Here is a 26,107-nt window from a genome sequence, read left to right on the forward strand (position 1 = left end):
ATTTTGATAAAATTTCTATGGGAATACACATTGCTTCCATAGAAATGTTATCAAAAGTATATCCTTTCAGATAAAAAAAAAATCGAAATTAGTTTACAAGTGACGGAGTTATGAGCTAACAAACATAAAAAAGAGAACCTCCTTCTTTTTGAAATTAGTTGTAAATGTTTTTTAATATGACCTAAGAAATGTACGTTAGCAAAGAACTTCTTTAAATATTTTTATTTATATTTCATGATTACCTCAAAAGTATGATGTGATAAAATTCGTTATCTGAATTACCAGGCTTAGTGATAACTTTTTAAGTACAGATGTTATTTATTTTATTACGTGTTTTATATCATGCATTTATTTCGAACGTAAACAAGTAAAATTATTTAACTACACTAAGTTATCGTTACTTTGTTTTACTAATTTCAATAACATTGTTTTTTTCTTAAAATTTTAATAAAGCGATTAATGGATATCCTGTTACTTCCTTAGTTGTTTAATGCTCACGAACCTTGGCAATGATTCGCTAATATTCAGCGTAGGCTCAAAGGCCACAATAATTTTCATTGTCATCCGTTTGCGTGTTGCTCTGGTCATATTAAATTCCGTCCGAAAGACTCATCCGTGTAATTGACATCGACTATAGGATAATTGCTGTTGTTGTATAATTTGACACTGTCCTCGGTTGGATGCTCAAAAAATATTTAATTGTTAAGTATATTTGTTTTAAATATGGTGTTGGTGCGATGGATTTAATGCATAATAAAATAAATCTATATCGGTCGTTGCGTGGGCTTGTTATTTATAGATGTCATTAGCTACTTATGACTTCATCCCATCTCCGTTGTTCTGATGTTCTTTCCCCTTGAAAGTTAGTGTTTACCGTTTAAGGTTAACGTTATAAATATTTACATTTGTAAATGTGTATCCGAAGCACACACTTATTGTCTGTTTTTTTTTAAATTTCACATTCATATTAAGATCAATTTAAATTTAGAACGTGGACATAATTTTAATGTAGTCTATGTATAAAATAAAAGACTTATCAACGCATAAATATAAATTATATATATATTACATCCAAAGTGAGCACTAAGAATGAGTTTTTGGAAATTCCTTTTGGATCAGACGATATGGCTTTGCGCGAGTGAAGTTACTGAAAACATATTAGTATAAATCTTTCGTTGCTTTGTATTATTTCCTTGATTGTATTATCTCATTATAATTTAAAGAGAATTTTTATGACTAACGATCGTTCAGGTGGATCGAATATTGCAATCGACGAATGACTCAAAGCAACCCTAATCATTATCTATTTCCTGTGTTCAAAACGAACGCTATTAGTTCCAGTAGCTGCGAAAGCTTTAGTCGTGTTACGATTTGTTTCGTATCTGTTTGTCCTTGACTCTTGTGGATAAATAGTATTACCCAGAAATCTTATACTACTCGTATTTAATAAGCACCCAAACGGTCACTGCCTTCCTATTTCCGTTTGTCTTTCAATAATAGAATATTTATTTTACACGGATTGTCTACATTATTCATATCGCGTCAGTTGTATATTATCTTGAATTATATTTGTGGCATTTCATAAAGATTTCAGTACGTGCTCATTCGAGCCTTCATGTCTTGAATTTGATTTCTCAATTTAGAAATATGTTTACAAATTACCTTGAATTAACATCATTATCTACGGCTCTGTATTAAGACTTCTTCCCGGTACTTGTTGTTTCCTTAATACTTCATAAGGCGATCTAATCTCACGCAACTTCTACGTACCGCATTGTAGAATTCCTGTCAATGCAACTTAAATAGTAATCTAAGGCCATCTTGGTCACTTCCATGAATATGTATCGGAGCATATGTTCCGAAGTTTTCTATATCTTATTCGCTGAGCTGCCTGTTGTTGAGTTATCTTCCATATTTGGCTAGCAGTGAATCATTGCTTGTCCAGCTCTCGATGAACTGTAGACTGACTATACTTATTTAATGTTACGAGTATATTGATACGAATAAACTTTTTTGGTATCTCAATGCCAGTTTTATTTTCCTGTTCCTTGAAAAAGGCAATGTTTCAATCAATGTTTTCTTTTTGTCACCTCAAACAGCCATAGTTGCCCATAATTACAATATTCGATTTATAGCTCAATTGAATTCTTTACTAAATGTCCTGTTAAAGCAAAGTATATTTAATTATAGACAATAATTAACTTACGTAAGTGCATCGTTGTCATCATTCAATTAAAACCAATTATTGTCTATACGTTGCTGGTTTTTAGGTTTATTGTTATATTGATAAACTCTTTTATTCAATAAAAAGTAAATTGTAAAACAAATCAATAATATTCGCCATTAGACTAATTTATTGGTATTTTATAAACATGCGACTGTGTGGTAAGTAATGTGCATATTAATTCAAGTAGATGCTTTGTTCATTTTACTTGCATTCTGAATGATAAGTGATGAAATTACAAGTTAAATAACGTCGACGACAAAGTTTTATTAGCATTAAATTTTATTGAGAGACATTTAACTGTTATCTTTCAGTTGACTATTTTGTAGCTCAATCGCAAATGTGTCAAAAATGTTTTCCTGTCTTGCTCATACTCGTGCTGTATTATAGATCTTGTAAAGTTACGACCTGTGTCGAGGCCTGTAGGAGGCAGCGTGGGCGCCGACCTCATCGGCTCGCGTGGGCAGCAGGTGCCAACGCACCTTTCCAGTTTCCACGCATCGGCTGTCCCGAGCCTCCGATCCGAATCGATGATAATCGCATCGGCTAACTAACCGTTTGTTTTGCAACAAACCATTCAGCTTGGTTGATAATTGGCTTAGATTTTTGCTATAATGGGATCTCTTACTTTGCAATTTGGAATTGTAAAGTTAGTTTACCATTCCAAGTCGTACTATTCCAAATAAAATATGGAAAGTACGATTTTCTTTAGTGCTTGTTAACATAATTGACTAAAATTCCTAAATTAATTTGTAAACTCAAAAATAGTACAAAATTATGAATACCAGGAGCTCTTCTGATAATAGAATTAGGAATTGGTTAGTTAATATACATCTCTCAAAACGTGTCGAATTGGTCCCGATGAGCAGATGGCTGACAAATACTGATCGAATTCTAATGATTGAAATAGAAGGCATATTGGATTTTTCTAATTACGTAATAGGATTCCATTTTAGGTATAGATTCAGTAAAAAGTCTTACTTATTTTGAGAATGTACTTAAACTGCTATTGAGGTGTGTGTATTACTTGCACAATATGCTTTAAGGTTCAAAATATTTTTATTACCTTTGATATTTTACAACCCAAGTATAGCTATAGTGACTTTGGTGTGGTTTTGCGCTCGATTAATACTTATAAGGAGTGTAGTCAAGGTGACATTTCGAAGGCTCGCCGATTCTATAGAAAGACTGAGATCCGATACAAATAACAAATGGGACACGTTTCATTTGGTCTTATTTTTGGCATTGTCACGTTCTGTTAGAGAACTTTATAGACGTCGTTTGGAAAATTTATCACTTTGCATGTTTTGCTTTTGATGCGAGTTTGACTAACGTAGAATAGGAATAATACAGAAGTGATGTCTTCCGTCGGTGATGGTAATCATAATCTAACATCATGTTTCTACCAAATTACATCGTGTATTTGTAGAGCGTTTGTATCAAATGTTTTACATGTATTAAAGATGACTTTTCGTTGTATAGATGTCGAGACAATTTTACCTTAATCTATTAGGATCCCATTCTTTGCTTCCTCTTATATAGCAAGACTCATTGCTCTAAATGGAGGAAGTTGCTTACTATTACCACGGGTGCCAGGTGGCTTTGTATAGTGTTTAATTTCATATTTTCTTTCTTTTACCCAAGTGTATTGTGCTTTGTTCATATAATTGCAAGTAATGGCAACCTGAAGATGAAAAGGAATGGTGACATGTGTCTTATTGAATCAAACATGTTTTGAGACGTGTATTTTGGTAGAAACGGGGGGTTAGTCTAAACGTTAGTCACGAGAGAGAGTGAAATGGCTGTGCAATGGCGATTCCACTAATTACACCGCAATTAACTAGTACGAATTGAGTGTAGAGAGTGGCCTGCCCGCTCCACTTGCTATATGTTATAGCGTGGTGCATGAAAGTACTTAATAGGCAGCACTTTACGAGCGAAACGCGCCTAACGTTTGCAAATAGAATACTGTTTACATTTTTTTTAAACATCATTATAGGATGTCATCAACTTTTTCTGTTTAATTGATCATTATAATAGAATTATGATGAATTAAACAGTTAAATTGAGCATGTCTCTAATAATATCTACCGTTATAATTGATTTAAAGATTTCAATAATAAAAGGCGTAGAACATATTTTTCAGAATTACAAAAGCAATAGTGGATAAATAAGTTTTATTGAAAAAGTTCATATTTGTAATATTTATACCGCCCTATTGTTACACAAGTTACTGTTATTTATTAACCAACCAAAAAAATCGTTTAATTAAATCTTGTTGAATAAATTACCATATTTACGGAATGCTAATGAACATGTTGTTTTTAATTGACTAAAATATTTCCATTTTAACTGGTAGGTGCGATAATTTCTATAGACTTATTACTGCATGTTTTACCGAAACATTAAAAACGAATTCAGTTCTTTTTCTTTTATAAATTTCTCTTAATTTTTATAATAGAAACTTTCTACTGTTCTCAATATTAGAAAAAAAAATACAGGTTTACGACGAAAAAATCCCTTTGCAATAAGACCACCATTTGCACTCATTATTTTCTTAAGAACTTTATTATTATCCTTTATTATCCTTTAAAATTTTACTGTACCATAAAGCGAATTGAGAATTTTCTCTTTTGAAAATATATAATTCTCACATGATATATAATCTTACACTCTTTCATCAGTATGACCATGTAAGGTCAATCTCCATGCGGTTATCAGGACAAAACCTGAGAACTAACTAAAAAGTGGTTAATCCTTGATAAGTTCCGTCTTAATGGACCAAAAGAACTCGTTGTTTAAGTTCCTAAGCCAAAAATGCAGACTGAGTTACTATTCCATTTCTGTTCATTAAAACATTAATAATTACTTGTTTACATGGCATTTTGGTTTGATCGAGTGCGCTCAAGTGTCTTCCATTTCGGGAGTGTCTCTGCATTGGCCTATTTTTAACTCTGGCATGCGCCGACACGCGCTCGACCTCACTTTATGATTTGTCGACGTTCGTATGCCGTTATTGATAGCTAGACTTACCCTTTATTATGTTTTCCGTTCAAACTTTGTTTCCTTATAATATCGTGACATCTGCTTTAGTGTTTGCATTCGTAAATAATGTAATACATTTGAACTTACTATTTTTAATACAGAGAGTTCTTTACATATTTTTAAGCAATTTGTATAAGGATATTCATACTAATATTTTTTCTTTTTTGAGCATGTGCGTATTGTGGGATATCTTCGCCTTTTCATAATTGGAACTATGAATGGATGAAGGTGTTATGTCAGATTTTCTTTATTATATGCATTGACGGAGGTATATGTGCACATACTAATAAGTTATAGTAATCGAGTGTAAGTATTACGCAATTATATTACACCTCCTAACAACTTCATCCATTTAAAGAATAGCGAAAATCCGAAAATATGACATTATCACCTTCATCCTTTATTCATATCTTCAGTTATATTTGCAATGAATAACATTCATTCTCGTATAAATTCCATTAAATTTCTCACGATAAAAGTCTGTTTTATTTTTTGCAACAAAACCTTAAAACATTTATTTTTTATAACAGTCTCGTAATTAATTTTTATATCCCATTTTTAATTATTCGACAATAACATATATAAAGCTTTCTATAGTGAGAGGAGATTATGTTGTTATATTTAAATTGCTCCCATAGGTATTATATTTATAATGATATATATTTATTGACTTTTTTTATAGCAGTGGTAAACAAACTAATAGAAAGTAGTAATATGCCGCCAGCTATGGAACCTCGATATAAACAATACCATGAATATCGAACTGCGCCGTTCACAGTTTCATCAGGCCACCAGAGGAGGACTTTGTACAAAAATCGTTTACTTGGGCACCTATATCCCATTCGTATTTTTATCGTGAAGCAGTTGTGTTTGCATGACTGTATTTCGGTTTGAAGGGTGGGATGTGACAGGATGGGATACAGAGGAATAACACCTGAGTCCTTAGGAATGGCAACGTATGGGGGTATCATGGGCGAAACAGTATACTCTGTTATGTCCACGGTACTGCTCCTGTCCTGTCCTGAAAAAACAGTAACTTCAATCGTAATTATAATATATTAAACACACGAGAAAGCCCTGTCAATTGAAAAAAAAAGAATTATTATAGAATTGGAGATGTCGTAACATATGTACAAAATACATTTAAATTAAAAACCCCACCGTCTTAAAAATATATTCAAATGGTTATTTCAATGCAATAAATATCTCTTCTGATTGTTATCTGAGTCGGTGAAAGAGCTTGGAAGGCTTTAATTAAATTTCTGGCGTCATTATAATTTCTTCGGTGCATTCGCGACATGATCTGATCTTCGAATAACAGAGAGTGATCAGAAGGCATTGCGTGTTCAATCTCACGCTTGCGTGCCTCAGTTGCGGTAACAGTGTCTATAGAATATTTAACATTGTACCAATTTGTCATTGGTTTGTCATTGATGGTTTTAAAAGATTATCTAATTGAACTTGGTTGATATATTATAATGTGATGCACTGTCATTATATATAGTTGTGTGGTTCCAGAGTAGAATGGGCCACCGCATTCTTTCCCGTGCGTCTAAAGGAATTTATTGGTCGAGGGATGGGCTGCAAGCGTCCCTTTTCAAACGTCACTAAATTTGCGATTGCCAATCCGCCTGCCAAGCACGGGAACTACTAGCAAAACCACTCCAAGGAGTAGGCTTTTGTTTGGCAGTGGACAGTCAACGGCTGATATAATGATTGATGATGTACCGTCATTGGCTACCAGTGTGTCCTCCTAATGAGAAGAAAAACGTAACCAATGGTATTACGTGTCGTCTAATAATCAATTATCAATTACTTAATACTCGAGGATAATCAAAAATCGATTGGCCTATTGATAGAATCGATATAAATATTTTTTTTAACCCAATATATTGATTGTAATCTAATAATCTACATGGTATGCAATGCTATCAAATTGTAGCCATAGTGAATAATAAACAATATTATCGATTAAATTATTTATAATCGATACTGTTGTTGCAGTGCTAGCAGTTGTTACTATCGACTACATCAATCAATCGATACTAAAATTAGTCAATTATAATCGATTTATTGTTTATTATATAACTAATCCATTGTTAGATTGTTTTAGGCCATTCAATCAAACCGGATTATTATTAATCTCTTTTTCTCTCTTTGTCCACTTTATTACTGAAGGTCGTATCCTTGAAAGGTGTCTGTTGTCTCTCTTATGATATTACTCCATTTCGCAAGGTCTTCAGCCTCCCGCAGGGCAGCTGCAATTGATAGTCCCGTAACACCAGTTACTTGGTCCGACCGTCGACTAGGTGATCGTCCGTGGATCTTTTTCCCTATATCTTACCTACAACCATTAGCTTGTCCAGATTGTCAGACTGTCGACAAGTAATATGACCGAAGTATCAACAGTCCGCTATTGGATAGCGGGCTGTCGATTAATCGATATCTAATGATTATTTGACAGTTCTAAGTACCCGACTGTAGGATGTTAATGGGTTGTTAGGATGATAATAAAAATTATGAATGAGAATGTGTAGCGACTTCATTGGATAGCTCTTACGTTTGACGCTTTATTTGTTACATATTATCCTAATATTACTAAATGTATTACTGAACCTGTCTGTGAATGCACATATTTTACAAGCATAACTGCGTCGGAAAACGTGTTTAATTATCTTGCAAATAGTATACGAGCAGGCTTAACTTGTTACACTGTTTTGTTTTTCTTAGTTCTCTGATGACCTTTTAAATTTAAATTCTTTTGTAATACCTATTGAAGAAAATGAAAGTTTTAAACTTTATGTTAAGAGTCACTTTTATTAACTGATTATTTAATTATTGCTGAATTAGAAAGGATGTGGTCTTATAACCTTTATATATATATATATATATATATATATATTAGAGGAAGTCTGTAAAAAAGTCATCTGCAGAGGTCCCTAATGGTTGAAAGATGGGCATCAGCGTCCTTCCTAAAACATCACCAAAACTTAACTGCAGTTTTGCAACCCGCTTGCCAGGCGTGGTAACTACTAGCAAAACTCCTCAATGAGGGGGAGGAGGGAGGTTCTATGTTCAGCTGTGAACAGTTAACAGTTGATATAATGATGGGTCCCTATCTTTGATCCACTCGTCTTTCTGCCGCCAAGCAATTGTACTTGCTCGTGCAAAATATATATTTTCGTTTAAAAGGTAAGATCTGATAGTGAAGGTACGAAAGCATAAAATCATAGTTGTCAGGAATAGTCCTGCATGACGGTTACGATGGACGTCACTGTGTATTTTATTATAACTCTAATGCTATTCATACTTTCAAATGACAATTACTACATTCCATCAGGTGAATAGTCAGTTATCTTGTCACTCTAAGGTGCATAAAAATTCTGTACCGTGCTGTGCTATAGTACATTAAAAAAAAAAGCATTCAATGATAACGACTCTAACTGAGATGGTTAGCGTAAATCTATGGATCCATACCATCCTTTTCTGACTGATATGACTAGGAAAACTATATGCCACCATTACCCTCGTTTACTATAGCTTTTGAATTTTTTTATTTACAGTAAAGCAAATATGTTTAATGAATATCGTTATCATGTCGCGGTATTTATATAAATATTGACATTTATTACGAGTAATTTAAGTATGTATATTCATCTGTGTTATAACAATGAAACATGTGTTAACCTAATTCTGAGTTATAGTTTCTTTTGTAATAATTTTGTATATAAAAATATTATTTAATCATATTTAAAATTGGGATAGTCGAGGAGTTTTAAATTTTACGTTTTATATAATGTCAACAGTGTCATGTCTTCAGCATTCGAATTTAAATTAATTCGAATTTAATTAAATTGATGAAATTGAAATTGAATTATTTAAATCTCTATGAAAATTTAAGGATTAACGCCCTCCTCGCTTCTAATTGCTGTGCCCGACAGGGTCTACAATGTACTTTATCCATTATTAACATATTTCATAATAATATTGTAGAATGCAATAAATTGAATTGAATTGAATTGAATTAACATTTCGTCCAAAATTTCCAACTGTGCAGTGCCTGTGTCATATTCTTCAGAAAAAAGTTACGAGACCTTAAACTTACTATTTAAATTGTTTTAAATCTTCATTATCATCATTTCAGGCATTATCCATCTACTGCTGGACATTAGGACTTTCCGTATACTGGCATAAGGAACGGCCCTGAGCCACTTGCATCCACTAACTCAAGAACCTTTTTCCCCATCGGTTGTCAGTTCTTCGAGCTATGTCACCAGCCCATTGCCACTTCAGTTTGCTTTTTCTTCTTATAAGAAGAAATAGATAAAAATCTCATGTCACGATTTTTAGTTACGTTACTTTAAATAGTTTTAATGATTTTCATTAAATGTTGTATGTTTCAATAAACATGTATTGTTTGTTCCAACTTGAGACACAGGATAGTTTTTATTCCGATAAGAAAAGTTGGACTCGGTACGTGGCGATAAAGTTGACCACTACAATAAAGTTTGCTGGTTTACCTAGTTGGAATATAATAAATGCTCGTATTCAAATTTTAAATCGACGCTTTTCATCAACGCAACGTAGAACGACAAACAAATTAGGGCAAGGACCCAGTTCGGTGGCCACTTACTGATGAATGCGATCACAATAAGCGGACGTTGCCATAACGCTTGGTAATTATTGTCCCAATGCGATCGCCAGCAATGCTATACGATCGATGCCAGAATTGCTAAATGATTTCTTTTTTTTTTTTAATGTTTACGAAGTATAGACACTACAGACACTCTTCCAATCAGGGGTAAAGGGTTTGTTAGGAATTTGACCTAACAGCTAGCAATATGCCCTATCAGGTCGACCTCTACGTGGTTCCCTATGGAACCATCGCGATTAATTCTTGTGGAATTCGTAACGATGGGCTAACTGACCTGCTTTCATCCGGACCTATCATCTCCTACTCGTACACCGCTAGCGTATACCGATAGCACAGGCAGGATTGCTATTTTATTGTCACTCATTAAATATCCAATCTGGAGGTACTCTCATTTATATTGCGTTAAGAGAGAAATTGTCATCCTTAATAACTAACTATAAAATAATAGAAGACATCTTTGTTTATATAGGCAAGCTCTTCTAAATCGTCACTTGATACCACAAGAAATGATGATGATACCACAAGAAATTCCGTAGTTACTTCTCTAACTCTTTAATTATTAAATTTTAACATCATTATGTTACACCAATTTGTTATTAATTTATTAATTATTAATAAATGAGTTTGTCGTCGCTTTTCCAAATTTATCTATATTGAAATGATTTTGTCATTTAGTACAATTTATATGTATGGGTAGACGATATCTGAATATTAGTCGCAGTCATCTTATATATTGTTTCATCTTAAATATACGCTTCTCGGCGAAATTACTACATATTAAAAAAAATATTATTATACTTTATTGAAAATTTTGAATTTCGTTAAAAATTCAGTTCTATTTATTCTCTTTTACGCTTTTAATTCGTAAAACTGTTCTTACCGATTGTACTAGCTCGATGGGAATTATATGCAAGTTGTCGGTAATGGTACGTAGTTAACTGCTTCTGAAAAAACGTATGTAACCGTCATTAGCAAGCGTCAGGTTGTCGCATGCACATATAGTAATGCGACTGCTTGCCTTACGATAATTATTTACGTTGAAACTTGGCCGAGTTGAGGTCTTTGCAGGCACGGGATGTTCGGCTACTGTTTGTCAGATACTATACTTAAAATGAGTTCGTTAAGCGCTTTTCATCTTAGTTCTTGCTGTCATTTTCTATCAGGTAAAGTAACACAATGCAAAAGTACTTCAAGAAAGTAATAAAACAAAGTCCCCGCTTATATTGACATTACTACTTTTAAACAAATTGTAAACGTGCCAAATATGTTACTAATAAACGTCCTGATGTCTAGTCCGATAATAGCATTCCTAATTGTCTGTTAATGTGAATTGCCGCATCGTCGGGATTGGTCTCTCGGTACATTCCCGAGAAATGTTACCATACCTCTATACTTCAATCTTCGATAATTGCTTTTGGCGGCTGGCCGTTACAAACTCTTTTGATACTATATATCTGTTGCATAGCTTGTACATAGCTGTTTCGAATGTCTTCTATTTGTTTTTCGTTTCATCTATACTAAACGACTATAATAAAGCAAAAAAGATTGGTTGAGCGCGCTCATCTCTAGAATTAACAGTCAGATTTGAAAATATCTTTACATTTGGTAGTTTATGTCTTGAAGAAGATTATATGATATGACTATGGGTAAAGTCGCAAGATACAGCTAATTGTTCATATTGCTAATTTTGCCCCTGTTTTCTAAAGAAGTATTCCCTTGCCTTTGATTTGCTGCTATCTAGTTCACACATTTGTATAACATTCGTAGTATCTTCATCTTTTCCATGATACGAACGATGGATCGCTCCGTTACAATTAGAACTACTGTCATGTGTAGATTTTTTGTTCTGTTTACAGTATCTATTAACTTAGTTTCAGATTGTGAGATTCAAAGAAAACGTTTCAATTCTTTGTAATAATAATCACTGTGAGTTTTGAAACTCTATTATTAATACAGAAAGCAAAATACAATTAGAAATTTCGTTCCGAAAATGATTTATATTAAAGCATGGATTAAATTTATTGATTTGTGATGTAAACTCCAGGATCTGGTGTAGTTTAGTTTTGAATTTAACCTAGTTTTATTGGAAGGGCGTATGCAATATAATGCTAAAGGTAGTACTGTTCCCAATATCGCAAGGTTCTTGGATATTCGACATATGTTATTTTAATGTGTATAAGACTCTACGAGTATCGTTCAGTTACTTATAATACATGTAATAAAACAGCAATGTTCTTCAAATTCAATATATCAATAGTGAATGCATAACGCATGTACAGGAACTATAAATAAATCGACATTCAATACACTCAAATCTTTCGAAATGTGTAACGCCACGCCAAAGACAAATTGCACGTAGTCTGCTCTAAATGCAGGGTAATTTGTTTTATAATTTTTAGATAGTAGATTTAGCGTAAATTCGACACTAAGATTTAAATTTCCAACTTGCTTCTATTCTAATTGCCGATCAAATCGCTTTAGATTTAGATAACATTATTAACAATCCAAGACTGGTTAATGGGAATGAATTAATAGAAAAAAAAAAGTTTACTTCCATTGAAAGATAGAGAAGTATTTTTTGAGTTTATCCATTACATATAAAAATCTTTTTTGTTTATAATATTAGTTTGAAGTCAATTTTGTTATAACAAAATTTATTTACAAAAAGTAAAAAAGGCCAAAAAAAATATTATAGAAAGAAAGAAATATTTTTATTTAAGTAAATATAGATTTAAACATTTTTGAAGTGATTTTTTCGTTATAGTTCATTTGGACTATAAATAACATATTAGCACTGTAAATAACATATTAATATACTTAATTTTAGCTATCTTCTGTTCCTGACGGCTAATTGTGTGGGTGGCACTTAGAAACATTATTTTCCCTGAATTAACTTTATTTAGATATAGATATCTTATTTAGTCAAGAGTACCGAACATTGAACAAACAAGTTCTGTTTTTATCAGATTTTAAGATGTTTCAACCAGAACTTTTTCATTTGTTTCAGTCAAAGCAACGGGCGTCGATCAAGTGGCTGTTGTCCAAGGCATTTAACAATAGGGTCCCGGAGAACCTCCAGGAGCCCTTTTATAGGGATCATGAGGTAAGCCGATTATTCAATAATATTTAACTTACCACCCATTCAACTTAATTACTCAATATGAACAATTACTGAAATGTATTGGAGATTTATGATATTTGTTGTGGTCGGTGGATGTGTGAAAATCGCAATAATATCTGAAACCAATCTACTGATTTTAATGAAATTTTGTAAATGGCGATGCTTTGGTCCAGCTTGAGAGACAGGATAATTTTTATAAACGATGAGTATAAATAACCTATTGTGAGCAAAACGACTTTTGACAGATCATCTAGTAAGTAATTTTTATAAACATTCTGATAAAGATTAAACTTATTTGAGGAATATGTATGTTCTCTATCGCTATCGATGCGATATCACCATCTTTTCCCTAACGATAATCTTTCTATCCTACTACGTAGTAACGGAAAGGTGAAATATCATTTTATAATTTGGGATAAGGAACTCGTATTTTTTTGTTACTTTAAGGGTATCCAGGATGTGAGAGGAACTGATAATGCTGCAAATTGCAGCCGGGTTACTGATAAAAAACACTAAATCTACTAATGTATCTATAAGTTTTTTTTTTTGTTTCTGACATTAAATGATTCTATTAAAATTGTCTAAAATTTACTTTAAATCATGATTTATTCATGTCCTGTCGATACTAATATAAACTATTGCTTTTTCTTCGCGGTTTCTTTGGCGCTCAATTCATATAAATACTAGCTGATTCTTGTTTTTTTTTTATCTGTTTTTGTAGTCTCCAGGTTTTCCCGAAATCATTTTTAGCTTATCTTTCACTCCATAAGTAATCAATTGTCCAAATTTGAATATCTTATACCTTTATTCACCAAAAAAATGTTACAAAAGATGGACTTCATGCTAATAGCATTATTTTCTAGTCAATCTATTAGATGTCCAGAAATTCCCGAGTTTTGTTGAAGTATGCGGTCAAGTAATTGTATGTATGCATGTACCTATATACAGAGATTTCTTTATTATCTGACCCCTGTGTGCACTTGACTGAACTGAAGTTTCTCCACAGTGCCAAGCTTGGTGCATGTCAACGCCCCTCCACTTTAGTCGCTTCTCACGCTTATTTTCACTATTGTTGAACGAACGTTTGTTTGTTTGCTGTATTATTTAGCATCAATTGTTGCTTAATTTGAATATGTAGTTTCATTGATAAAATTACATTGAACGTGGCGATATTAATGAGTGGACTTGAAAGTTAAATATCTTAACAATTTTTACAAATCGTTTAATGACCATTTTTTTTATAAGCAAAATATTATTTTTAATTTAGCATTTCATACGTATTGATAAAGTGTTATTTAACAGATTCACGTTAGAATTGTAATAACAGAACTAACGTTAATCTGTGTAGAAAAGATTAATAGGGAAAAAACATTAGCGGTATTAAATTTAGTTTGTTTATAATTGCCTTCAACTGATATAAATAAAGCATCACCGTCATTTCAACTGTTAATTGTCCACAGTTCGACATAAATAAACTATGGTATACGTAAGTAAATATTTAAATGTGTTTGTTTTTAATTGCAATATGTAGTGTCTTTTACAGTACTAGAGCAAAATATTGATTTCTCTAATGCAGAATTACGTAGATTGGAAATTTTTTGTATTCATTTTTTATTCTATTCATTTTTAAATTCCTCTCGACTTTTGCCTATAAATATATAAGAGATGTTATAAAAGAAACTAAATACTGCGATCAAAATGATAGCTTGATATATTTAATTTATTTAAACAATATCTCCTGTGGAGTGGTTTTACCTTTTAGCGGTCGTGTCCGGGAAATACGATCCTAGCTATACGACACCCGGTAAAATTTATTGTACCTTTAGATAATACTGTACAATATTTTGTTATACAATATTGCCTAGACACTTTATGTACCTAATACCTTACCTACCACTGTTCATTTAATAAAGGAATTGAGATATATGTAAAATTGACCAAGATTTGGACTTGTATTATATAATTATTGTCTACGAAAAATGAATAATGATTGAAAGTACATTTTTTTATATGTTACTTCACATATATATATATATATTAAAATATACGATTTTTCTATATTTTTAATACATTTTGTTGGTTTTGTAAAAGCTTGCACGTACATGAGAAGTTCTAAAAAAATAAAATATAATATAGTTTTTCAAGTAATTCAGAATAGCGAACAGGTTATTGGTCTGCCTGAAAAAAACTGACGTTTTTCAAGGCACTTTCTTCCACGCACAACCACTCTTTGGAATCAACTTCCAGCAGCAGTATTTCCTAACCGATACGACATTATAACCTTCAAGAAAAGAGTATTTTCCTTTTTAAAAGGCCGGCAGCACACCTGCAATGCCTTTAGTGTTGTGAGTGATCATGGGCGGCGGTAGTCACTCACCATCAGGTGAGCCGTATGCTCGTTTGCCCCCTGTGTTGTAAAAACAGCACCATAAATAGTGTAGAGTGCTCTGTGTCCTGTGCAACCACTCTTTCGTAATAAAATGCTAGTACCTAATTCGATTATTGTAGAAACGAATCGTCCAGTTATTGTTCACATTAGATAAGCTGTTCGATCAAAGACATAACCAAACCTACTCTTTGTCTTTTTCTCAATGTCCTCTACTCAAAGGTTGTCTGGAAGAGATTGCTTAACGATAAGGCTGCCTTTTGTATCACTTCTCATTAATATTTACTGTATTTGTTATTTCTCTTTTTACTTGGTGCAATAAAGTGTAAATAAATAAATAAAAATAAATAAAGTTGCATTTGGCGTCTATTCCATTATTTTTGAAAAATATAGGGAGTACAGTTAAATATAAATTCGACAAATAGATACTGTCGAAAATTGAACAAAAAATATAACCTTTACGACACACCAACCGGTATTCGCAGACTAATTATTTAATATAAATAACAGTCTGACACAGTTTGTTTATCTTTCCCTGATATTTTATCTTCAGAATGAGACTTCTTTGTTTATTTTTGTTTCAATCAAAGGAGATCAGTATTAGGCAACCGTGCCTTATCGTGCTAAACGATTATGCCCCGTGCGGGCAATTTGTTTCGTTTGATGGAGTTACTAAATGTGTAATAGATTGATTGGAATTAAGAAATAGTAAACTGATTGTAATTGGCATACATTGGCAAAGAGCCAAGTAGAATGCGCCGTAGTAAATATTTCAGTTTTTATAAATGTTATTAATAATTGACGCTTTTTAAGCGACTTATAAAAGGAGGAATTTTTTATTTCTCCTATATTTTTTATAGCTATGTCAATCAATCTAATCCTATTTTGATAGTCGTCAATATTGATAATTCTTTTTATATAGGAGATGGTTTATTTCCGTATTCATTTCATATTAATTTTATGACGTAATCGTTATAAATTTAAAATAACGGTTTACTTTGCGAAGTAAAAAGTGAAGCTTGCAATTTTATTTTTTTTTCCTATGTCAAGAATTGTTTGAATTTCGGACTTATCTCTTGCAGACATAACTGAAAATCAATGTTTTTCTCTTTGAGTAAAATTCGATCCTGAGCTTAGTCTTTTTACATTGTTGAGGCACACGCATTTAGGTATATTTATAAGCTTTATTTTATATTCCAAAATTATTTGTACTGTTTATTGTTGATTGTTTTGAAACTGTAATTTGATGTGTATGCTTAAGATGCAAATATATTTTTTTTATCTGCATGTCAAAATCTATACATTTGTAGACATTCGATTCGGCTTTGTAATTTAAAATATTTTTAATGTTTGTGTCTACGAAATATCTCGTCGTACATCGCTGTGTTTTGTCACAAAGTAGCTGTTTTTTTGCGAAGCGAAATTCACTTGTTAAAATGTGATAAGATTCTTAGATAGGTTTGTTGTGTATATACGAAACGAAATGTCTCAGTTGTCGCAACTTTCTAGGCGTTTTACGAGTTCATCGTTATTTCTCTTGCTTCTATTTTAATTCTGTTTGAACTTGTTTTTGTCTAGTCTTGTTATCTTGAAAATCTTGCTAGTTGTTATTTATTAAAAATATCATAGACATTTTATTAAGTGTTTCAATTTTGACGATTTAAATTGTCTTTTTTTTATCTAGCATAAAATATCACCCCGTTAATACTATAAATACAAAAGTTTGTAAGTATGGATGGATGGATGGATTAATGTATGTTTGTTACTCTTTCATGCAAAAAAATACTGAACGGATTTGAATGAAATTTGATACACAGGTAGTTTACATCTTAGCACATAGGATACTTTACAGGTTAAGCCGCGGAATATAGCCAGTTTAATAATAATGGTAATTATTGGAAGAAATTTTAAAGTAAAACCTTTGCTCAGTTTAACCCAATTTCTTTGATAGTATTAGCCATATTGTCCTTGAAATAAAAATCGGTTATATTAGAAGTTCACCTGGCATGCTTGGATATTGATCCAAGCTATCCACAGTATCGTGGCTGGTTGTGGTAGTCACGCGAACAACGTTCAGTAAAGAATATGCTTCTGGGAGTGTCCATATTATGTAGATATGGTGGTGACTCAGTTTACATACGCGTTTCTTCTTAAATTATGAAATATGGGCGTCTAGTTTTTGGTAGGATGCTACAAAAATTGAAGAGAAAGAAAGTGAGTTGACACTAAGTTTCAAACTGTGGTTTGATAGAGTGATAACTGATAGTTAAACAAGGTTATGTTTCAGAATATAGGCTGCAATCTTGCAGTTAGTTCTGATTGTCTAGTTTCGTGATAGCGTGCTGTAGATCAAATGAGTATAGTTCGTTTATATCATCCTTATTCTTATTAGATTTTGACATTATTTTTGGATTATTGTATTTTGTGACCATTGACTTAAATGTAATGTTTGTAATATACGACAATAGAGTTTTATCAGACTTGTCTAGATAATTACTAGTCACCACCTGTTATATCTGCTGTGAATAAATGCTTCGTTTTGGTGTAAAGAATAAGATCAGCAATGCAATCTTTGATACAAAGAGTATAATTTCTAAGTCTTGGAAGTTTAGCAGACGGTAACACGAATGGACGGTACAGTATGTTGTGCACTTATTTTTAACTACGTAGACAAAACTGTGTTTTATTATTTTATACTAAAAGTGCCCTGACGCTTTTTCCGCGTTAATTTGGTTTAAGGTATTTTGTGTTAATCCAGAATATAGTTAATTTGTATTCTAAATTTAATTAAACTCATTTAAACTTTTAACGATATTGAGTAAAAAACATCTAAATTTTTGACATTTCTTTAGCAATATGGTGTGATACTGCCGCCACACATTTTCATCACTTTAAATGTTGTATATCTAAGATCTATCATACTAATGTGGTTATAATATGTTTAGTACATCCAGCTCTTCCCATGTATATAATTTTACCGCGATAAATATTGACCGTCCTCTTCTAAGAATCAATTTGATCATGTTTAAACGGATATCCATTAAATACAAACCAGTTCAAGGGGAACTTGTTTGGAGCAAATGCACCTTTTTGCAATAAAAGGAGAAGGCAATGTGGTACTAACGAAAATAGAATTACGAAGAAACATTTGTTATTGCTTAGGTCCAGGTTCAAGGCACACATCGGCTTAGTCTGGGTTTTACACCCTTTTAGTCTAAAAATATAATATATGTGCTAAAACTATGTTTTTCATTGAAAATTTTTTACTGTATGTGAAAAGTTCTCAATGAAACAGTTCTGGAAACAAAATTAAATTTTAGATAAATGTCTTTAAACTGTCGACTAAATATTCTTTTTCTGTATCGGAAGAAATTGAAATAATAAAGCAACAACTGTAACACGAGAATATTTACAATACACTCGCATTACCGCCCCAATCCTATTATCTAGTAAAGTCACTACCATAACTCACCCTTTAAAACATTGAAAACAAGCTAGCTACACAGTGTGTACATGTGATACCTATGCACACGATTTTGTATCAAGTTTCCCACTAGAATTTATAGTAGGAGGCACCATTACCAGATGTTTCTTTCAAACAAACTAGAATTCGTAGCGTTTAATCTTTCAGGATACCGTTTACATTACCTACACATACACGCATTTGATGTGCTCGATCTTAACACGGAAATAGTTTTTTGTGTAGGCAGATAATTGTCATTGCCCACATTAGTCAACGTAATATAAAATATTTTACGGTATCTATCACAATACATTTAAAGTTCTTTGTCTTTAAATAGCCTACCATCAGTCATCAAATTACCCTTACTCGCAAGTGCCACTATGGGCGTTTGGGAAGTAACTAGCATAATAACTGTTCTACTGTAACTTCTATATTATTTTGTTAATGTACTATTATACTTCAAATATATTTATTATTTTGAGGCACTCAACTGTAAAATAGTTCATTTAAAAATGTATTTTTCTTGTTCATTCGTCCCATTATCGTAGGTATTGAGACGTTTATATTTTTGGCAAGAGAGATGAGATCGTTAATAATTATTAGAAGACACGCAACATCGTATGGTACAATAATATTCAATAAAATTAAATTGTGATGGTTCGATAATTTTTATGAATTACCCCATTGCATCAGACCACGAGCAATAGAAGAATATTAATTAGCATTACTATTGCGAAAATACTTATAAATATTAAATTACAACACAAAAATTCCAAGAATTAAATTAAAACAACGCAACAAAATTTATTGTTTGTTAATGCTATTGTTTTCTTGTATGGAAGTAAAGGTCTCGTGTTTCATGATGTATGTATTCAGCCAGACACTAAATAAATGGAACATGACTGAAGTTTCCTAAACTCTGTAGAGGTCGTTGAGGTTATCCTGGGCGATCACTTTAGGAAGCTTTGTCTCACGTAGATAGAGGTGAATGACCAGTCAGTATAGATTGAAATGCAACTAACAATACGTAGATTGCTAAGTGAGTTTTCACTTAACTCAATAGATCACTTAAAACTTTTCTTTTTTTCATTCATAAAACAATAGCTCCATACTCAATTTATGTCTCAGGAAGTAGTTAACGAGATAATACCTCTTTTATAAATATCAACATCTTGAGTGTCTTTGAAATTTTATAACCTGTAGTGTTCTGCCTCGTCGAAGATGTCTCAAATAATTTTCCACGATGGAAATAACTCCTAATGAATGTAAATTTCTCTGGAATGTACCCACTACATATTTCTTTTCGAGCTTTTAAAAGGCGTTACAAGTTTGGGTATAGTTCCAATGTCAAGGATATAAGGTTGGAAATATCATTTATGGTAGTTTAAAATGGAGACAAAATATAGAATCGGCGTTTCATAAAAATAGCCACTGTCGCTTCCGCCTTTGGGAAACTGTGGTTATTTTGTTTCTTTTCGCTGTTTACCAATGAGTCAGTGCGTTTTTACATAGCGACGATAAACTTCAGGTTACGTTTTATCATAGGATGAGGTTGTTAGTGGACTGACTCCATTGTGTTGATTTAATATAACGAATTTACTTTTGTCTACTATTACCTTAAGTTTCAATACTTTTATCAATTTATGCAGTATCATTATTATAATTAGGTCCTCCACTGTATAAACAATAAACAAAAAATAATAATAATATTCCATATTTTCAAGTTGTTGCTAAAATTAATGAACGAATGAAAATTTATTTTAATAATATAATATTTAAGAAAGGGTACTGTCATTTGTGCCAAGTAATGGGAGATATCTATGCCATATATTATAAAAAAACCCCATTAATGTCCCACGGCTGGCCACAGTTTCTAATAAATGTAGGATATTAGTCTTATATTAATACTTTGGCTAATCAACTAGGTCTCTGTAACTCTGATCTGACACTAGGCAAACTTTATTTCAAGCTTCGTTACCTAGTACTGTATCTTTTGACATCCTAGGAATAAAAGCGGTTGTCTTCTTCCACCATCAAACGGATCGAAATTTTTGATGTGGAAAAATTAGAATACATATTATTGCCTACATTGTATGTTTTAGATAGTCACTGGAAACATTTTCTCACGTTTTTTTCATACTAAACCGCAAGCTTTCGATCAATGAGTCAACGGTATCATTGTTCAATATCTTTCTGACTCAACTTGCGATATTGCAGTTACTTTTGTACTCGTACGAGAACCTATCTCGATGTTGTGATTCATTCCCTCAACCACTATTAGGTGTACTGAAAAATTATATGCAGATTCTATTTTGTCATAATGAAATTTATATTTACACTATCATAGAGTATACTTACCAGAGGGAGACTTTGTACAAAAGTCGATTGCTTGGCTACCTCTGTCCCATTCGTGTTTCAACCGTGAAGTAGTTGTGTTTGCATAGCTGTGTTTCGGTTTGAAGGGTGGGATATGGCGTGAATTTACTGGGTACGGAGGAATAACACCTGAGTCCTCAGGAATGGCAACGCGTGGCGGTATCATGGGCGAAACAGTATACTCTGTTATATCCATAGTACTGCTCATGTCTATAGGCGACGGTTACCACTTTCCATCAGATGGGCCGTCAGCTTGTTTGCCATTCTAAGTTGTATAAAAAAAAATATTTGTTTAATAAGTTCTGAATGTTTTGAAATAGCTATGTGTGTGACACTGCTGAAGTATTGAATAAATAAATTCCTGAAATGATGATCGATGAATATGTTATTGTTTTGTTTATCAATAACATTGTTTTATTTTTTTTATGTTATGATGCATTTGTCATGATAGCACTTGCCTGGCTACTTACACAAAATACACGTAATATTTTTTTTTTAAATTGGCAATACGGGAATTTTTTTAATGTGTAATTCGGCTAAAGACCTATTTCATTAACGAGATACAATAATCATTTCTGAACTACTGAATTAGATTATTAAAATACGTAAAGGTATATATTGTCCAAACTAATATTATAGAATTCCTTTCTATATTTGTTTTTTTGTTTATAATGGATAAACATAAAAAATATTTGAAAATTCTTTCATCTTTAGAAAGCTACATTATAAGTGAGTAATATGAGCTATATTTTATTTAAAAAAAACATACGAAGTCAAAGTGGGATGCTAGTAACTAAAAAAGGAGAAAATTTTAGATGGTACTGAATAAGAAAAGTGCGAGAAAAGTCCGTGGATTAGACAGATCTCAGCCGGCGGCGCCTTTCTCCTTGACCCGTGTCGAGACGGCAGACGCCGTGTAATGCGTTGTTTTGTTTGTTACCTTGTTTTGACATGCACCGCATATGTCCATAAGAGCTCAGCTTTTGTAACAGGGATTATTGTGATATACTTGTGACTTTAATGTCATTAAACAAATGTATTTTTTTCATCAGTGGTTGAGGATTCAATTTAACAAATAAATATGCCACCGTCATCTACTATAATCGTGAAAAATTATCATTAACTAATAATTTAAATATTTTTATTTTTAAACAAAAAAATGTTATGGTGAACGACAAGATATTTAAAATGATTATCATAATCTCTTCGAAATTGGCAAATCGTGTAACAAATATACGTAAAGCCGCCCTTTATTACTCTTTACCTTGCTTCTTGTAATGTGGATTTTTTCATTCTATATATTTAGTAGAGTATTCATTTATTCATAAAAAAATACATACGAATTGAGAACCTTCTTCTTTTGGAAATTAATTTAGTGAAAAATTGGTTAATTTGTAACAAAAAAGCGTGCATATGTTAACGTATGTGTCTGGTGGAAGCAAAAGAAAATATAGATAGATATAGATAGACAGTTAATGAGATTATTTGGTCTATGCCTCCTACAAAAAGGAAAAGGTGTTATTATAATATCAGTAATAATATAAGAGAATATATGATCTATTACAAGCAAAGAAAAACAGAGATCTCTATACATAAATTATGACTATGAGCAAATATTTATTTTGTATTTATGTCGACATGTCGTTTCTGGTAAATTGAAGTTTTAATATAACTTTTTATACTTCTAACGTTATATAACATTACTAATATAGTAGTTATTAAATTTGTTTATTGTGATAGTGATGATGAATATTGCATTACACCAACGCAGCAACATCTGATTTTCACCACCGTACAACCCGCCACAAACTAAAGTTTCATCCCAATCATCTGGACGAGTGGCGGTCTTCCACCGTGCGTTTTTCAAGGCACTTTCTTCCACGCACAACCATTCTTTGGAATCAACTTCCAGCAGCAGTATTTCCGAACCGATACGACAACATAACCTTCAAGAAAAGAGTATATTCCTTTTTAAAAGGCCGGCAGCACACCTGCAATGCCGCTGGTGTTGTGGGTGATCATGGGCGGCGGTAGTCACTTACCACCAGGTGAGCCGCATGCTCGTTTGCCCCCTGTGTTGTAAAAAAAAAAAAAAATCTGTCTAAGCTCCTTTGAGCAAACATCTAGGTCTTTTAGAAAGTGGCCACTTGCAGACAGTCTTGTTAAGCTATTATTATAATTTGGTAGCTCTTTACCAGTAATTTCAACCGTTGCCGACCTCCATATTGTAAATCGGACATTGTAACAGTTGACAAAAAGTGGTAATTGTTAACAATTTGGCGAAACTCCGCCAAAGACAATCGACGAATAGCGAAACAGTGGCACACGTGAAATTGTATGGTAATGATTTCTTAGTGTTCTTGTCACAAGTCATCAAACGATGAAGTGATTAATTCAGTATTATTGTATATACTATTCATTACTATTGTTGGTTTATTTATATGAAATGTATTAACGGTATATTTTAATAGGAAATGTTTTTTTTTTGTGTATAAATACATGATCACGCCACCTAAGAATTATAGTTAGAAAATGGATGTGTTTGTATTTTTTAAACGCCTTCCAACAAGGGAAGACTTCCCAGATTGTCTGATTTTCTTGCACGTATGTTATATTTGTTAATTCCTTATTTAATTATTAACTCTTTATTGCATTACTTTAAGAATAATACAAAAATGTATATTACGTATATGAACAAAAGGCAGTCTTTTCCAAACAATTTTTGAGTATAGGAGAATAGAAAGAGCTATTTAGAGGTAGATATTTAGCACAATAAATGTATATTTATTCGATTTTTTTTTTGTACATTATGTGATTTTCTTTCATGGTTGATACCTTGGTCACTATTGAATTTGTTTTTATTTTTTTCTTAAAAAGAATAACATAGTCTTTATTTATTTATTATTTTTTTTGTTGGATGACAATGGATTGGTAACTCTGCCTGCGCTAACGGGATACGCTGGCGGAGCACCAATGAAGGGTGATAGATGAGAATGAAAACAGGCCAGTTAGCCTATCATGGTGAATTCATCAGGAATTAATCGTGATAGTTTTGCTAGCAATGGGATTTTTAGTCTCTATTACTAACAATCCCTTACTCCCCCCCCCCCCAATGTCTTTATTATCTTTTATTAAAAATATTTATTATCCTTTTCTGAGCAAGGTTTATTTGTATACATATATAGAATTAATCTACCTCTTAAAAGATCAATTAAAGGTTAACAATAATCTAAACTTTAATAATGAGTCAAACCGGAAAGAAGTCATTCAAGAATAGAACATACCACCACCAGTCCGTCCTAAACGCTCCTGTCAACTGCAATCCAGGATGCTTGAACTTCCTGTGTGTAGGACACACTTTATGGGCAACTCTTTCTCGTATCGAGCTGTCCAGTTATGGAACAAACTCCCTTCCCACATACAAGAGAGTCCCTCTATTACCTCTTTCAAGAAGAGGTTAAAATCACATTTTCTTTCCCTTGAGTAATATTTTTTTTTTTTTTTTTGTTAATTGAACTCTCAAATCTTAAAATCATTAAACGAAATTTCTAATGTATGTAGTATATTAATTTATTTTAACATATACTATATAAGTAGGTAGGTATTGTATATATTTATAGTGTATGTATTTATGTAATATTTTATTATATATTTTAATATTTTATTTAACTGTATATTTGTTTATGTATTAATAGTTGTAGCACTTCAGCTGTCCGCTAACGAAATGCTTTCTTACTGTACTGGGTTGACTGGAAGAGATCTCTGTCAGAGATAAGTCCACCCTTGCTCACAACATTTATAAATAGATTATTTTATATGTAACTTACAAGTGCAATAAAGAATATATATATAAAGAATATATATATACTTTTTTAATAACGCATCCGGTTGCTTTTATCTAAAAAGAGACTGCGAGGCTTCGCCTACACGGGCCCCGTTTTATCCGTATCCCGTGGGAATTTTTAAAAACTCTTAATGTAATAAGCAACGTTTGTGTTTATTGTAGGCTATCTTGTTCTGTTTCTGAAGTTTTCGTAAAGATTATGCTAATAATAACCACGAAATTTAGTGTAAATGTTTACTATTCAATCACTTAAATAGCTCTTAATGGATTCGAATGAAATTTGGTACACATAAAACAAATCCTGGATTAACGCAGGAAACTACCCACCAATTTCTGTTTCTATGGATTGACTACAATTTCTCTGATGTGGTGGGTGCTTGCTCGTTTGCCCCCTGTGTTAGTTATGTAAAACAAAACTGAAAGAGCTGTTACAGGTTATGAACTTGAATTTGTTTAAATGGTGGCGAGTTTGAGATCATCATCATCATCGTTTCTGCCATTATCCGTCCACTGCTGGACATAGGCCTCCCCCATAGACTGCCATAAGGAACGGTCCTGTGCCACCTGCATCATATTTGAGGTCGTCACTCCATCTAGTGGGGGGGGGGTCGTCCTACACTACGTTTGCCCATACGGGGTCGCCACTCCAGAACCTTTCTTCCCCATCGGTTGTCGGTTCTTCGAGCTATGTGACTAGCCCATTCCCATTTCAGAGTTTGGAATAACATATACATAATATGTATATAGAAGATCACACTCTAGTTGTTTAAATAATTTAAATATCAAGCAGATGTATGATTTTCATTGAAAGACGAAGATACTCAAGAATTTCCGGCTTCCTGATAATTTTAGCAATTGAGGTTATTATTAGAATGACTTTTGTGTTATTGCATTGTATTATCTCATTCAGTTGGATCTAAAAGTATTTACGTAATGATGTTGTTTTAATAATTGTTCTGATATTGTTTTTGTTAATTCTAATGTTTTTTTCTTG

General features: G+C 32.5%; 1 protein-coding gene across 15 annotated transcripts in view; it reads left to right on the forward strand.

The window, feature by feature from the left end:
• The window catches only part of LOC113517061 (patronin-like), an 86,318-nt gene that overhangs the window by 16,621 nt on the left and 43,590 nt on the right, over positions 1 to 26,107 (forward strand). For all 15 annotated transcript variants that reach the window (XM_052902698.1, XM_052902694.1, XM_052902703.1 and 12 more), the window contains exon 2: positions 12,931 to 13,026. In XM_052902698.1, the coding sequence (XP_052758658.1) occupies positions 12,931 to 13,026 (96 nt within the window). The remainder of the gene's footprint in view (positions 1 to 12,930; positions 13,027 to 26,107) is intronic.

The sequence above is a fragment of the Galleria mellonella genome, unplaced genomic scaffold (assembly GCF_026898425.1).
Source record: "Galleria mellonella isolate WM207_F2 unplaced genomic scaffold, CSIRO_AGI_GalMel_v1 utg93, whole genome shotgun sequence".
In the NCBI taxonomy this organism is placed as follows: domain Eukaryota; kingdom Metazoa; phylum Arthropoda; class Insecta; order Lepidoptera; family Pyralidae; genus Galleria; species Galleria mellonella.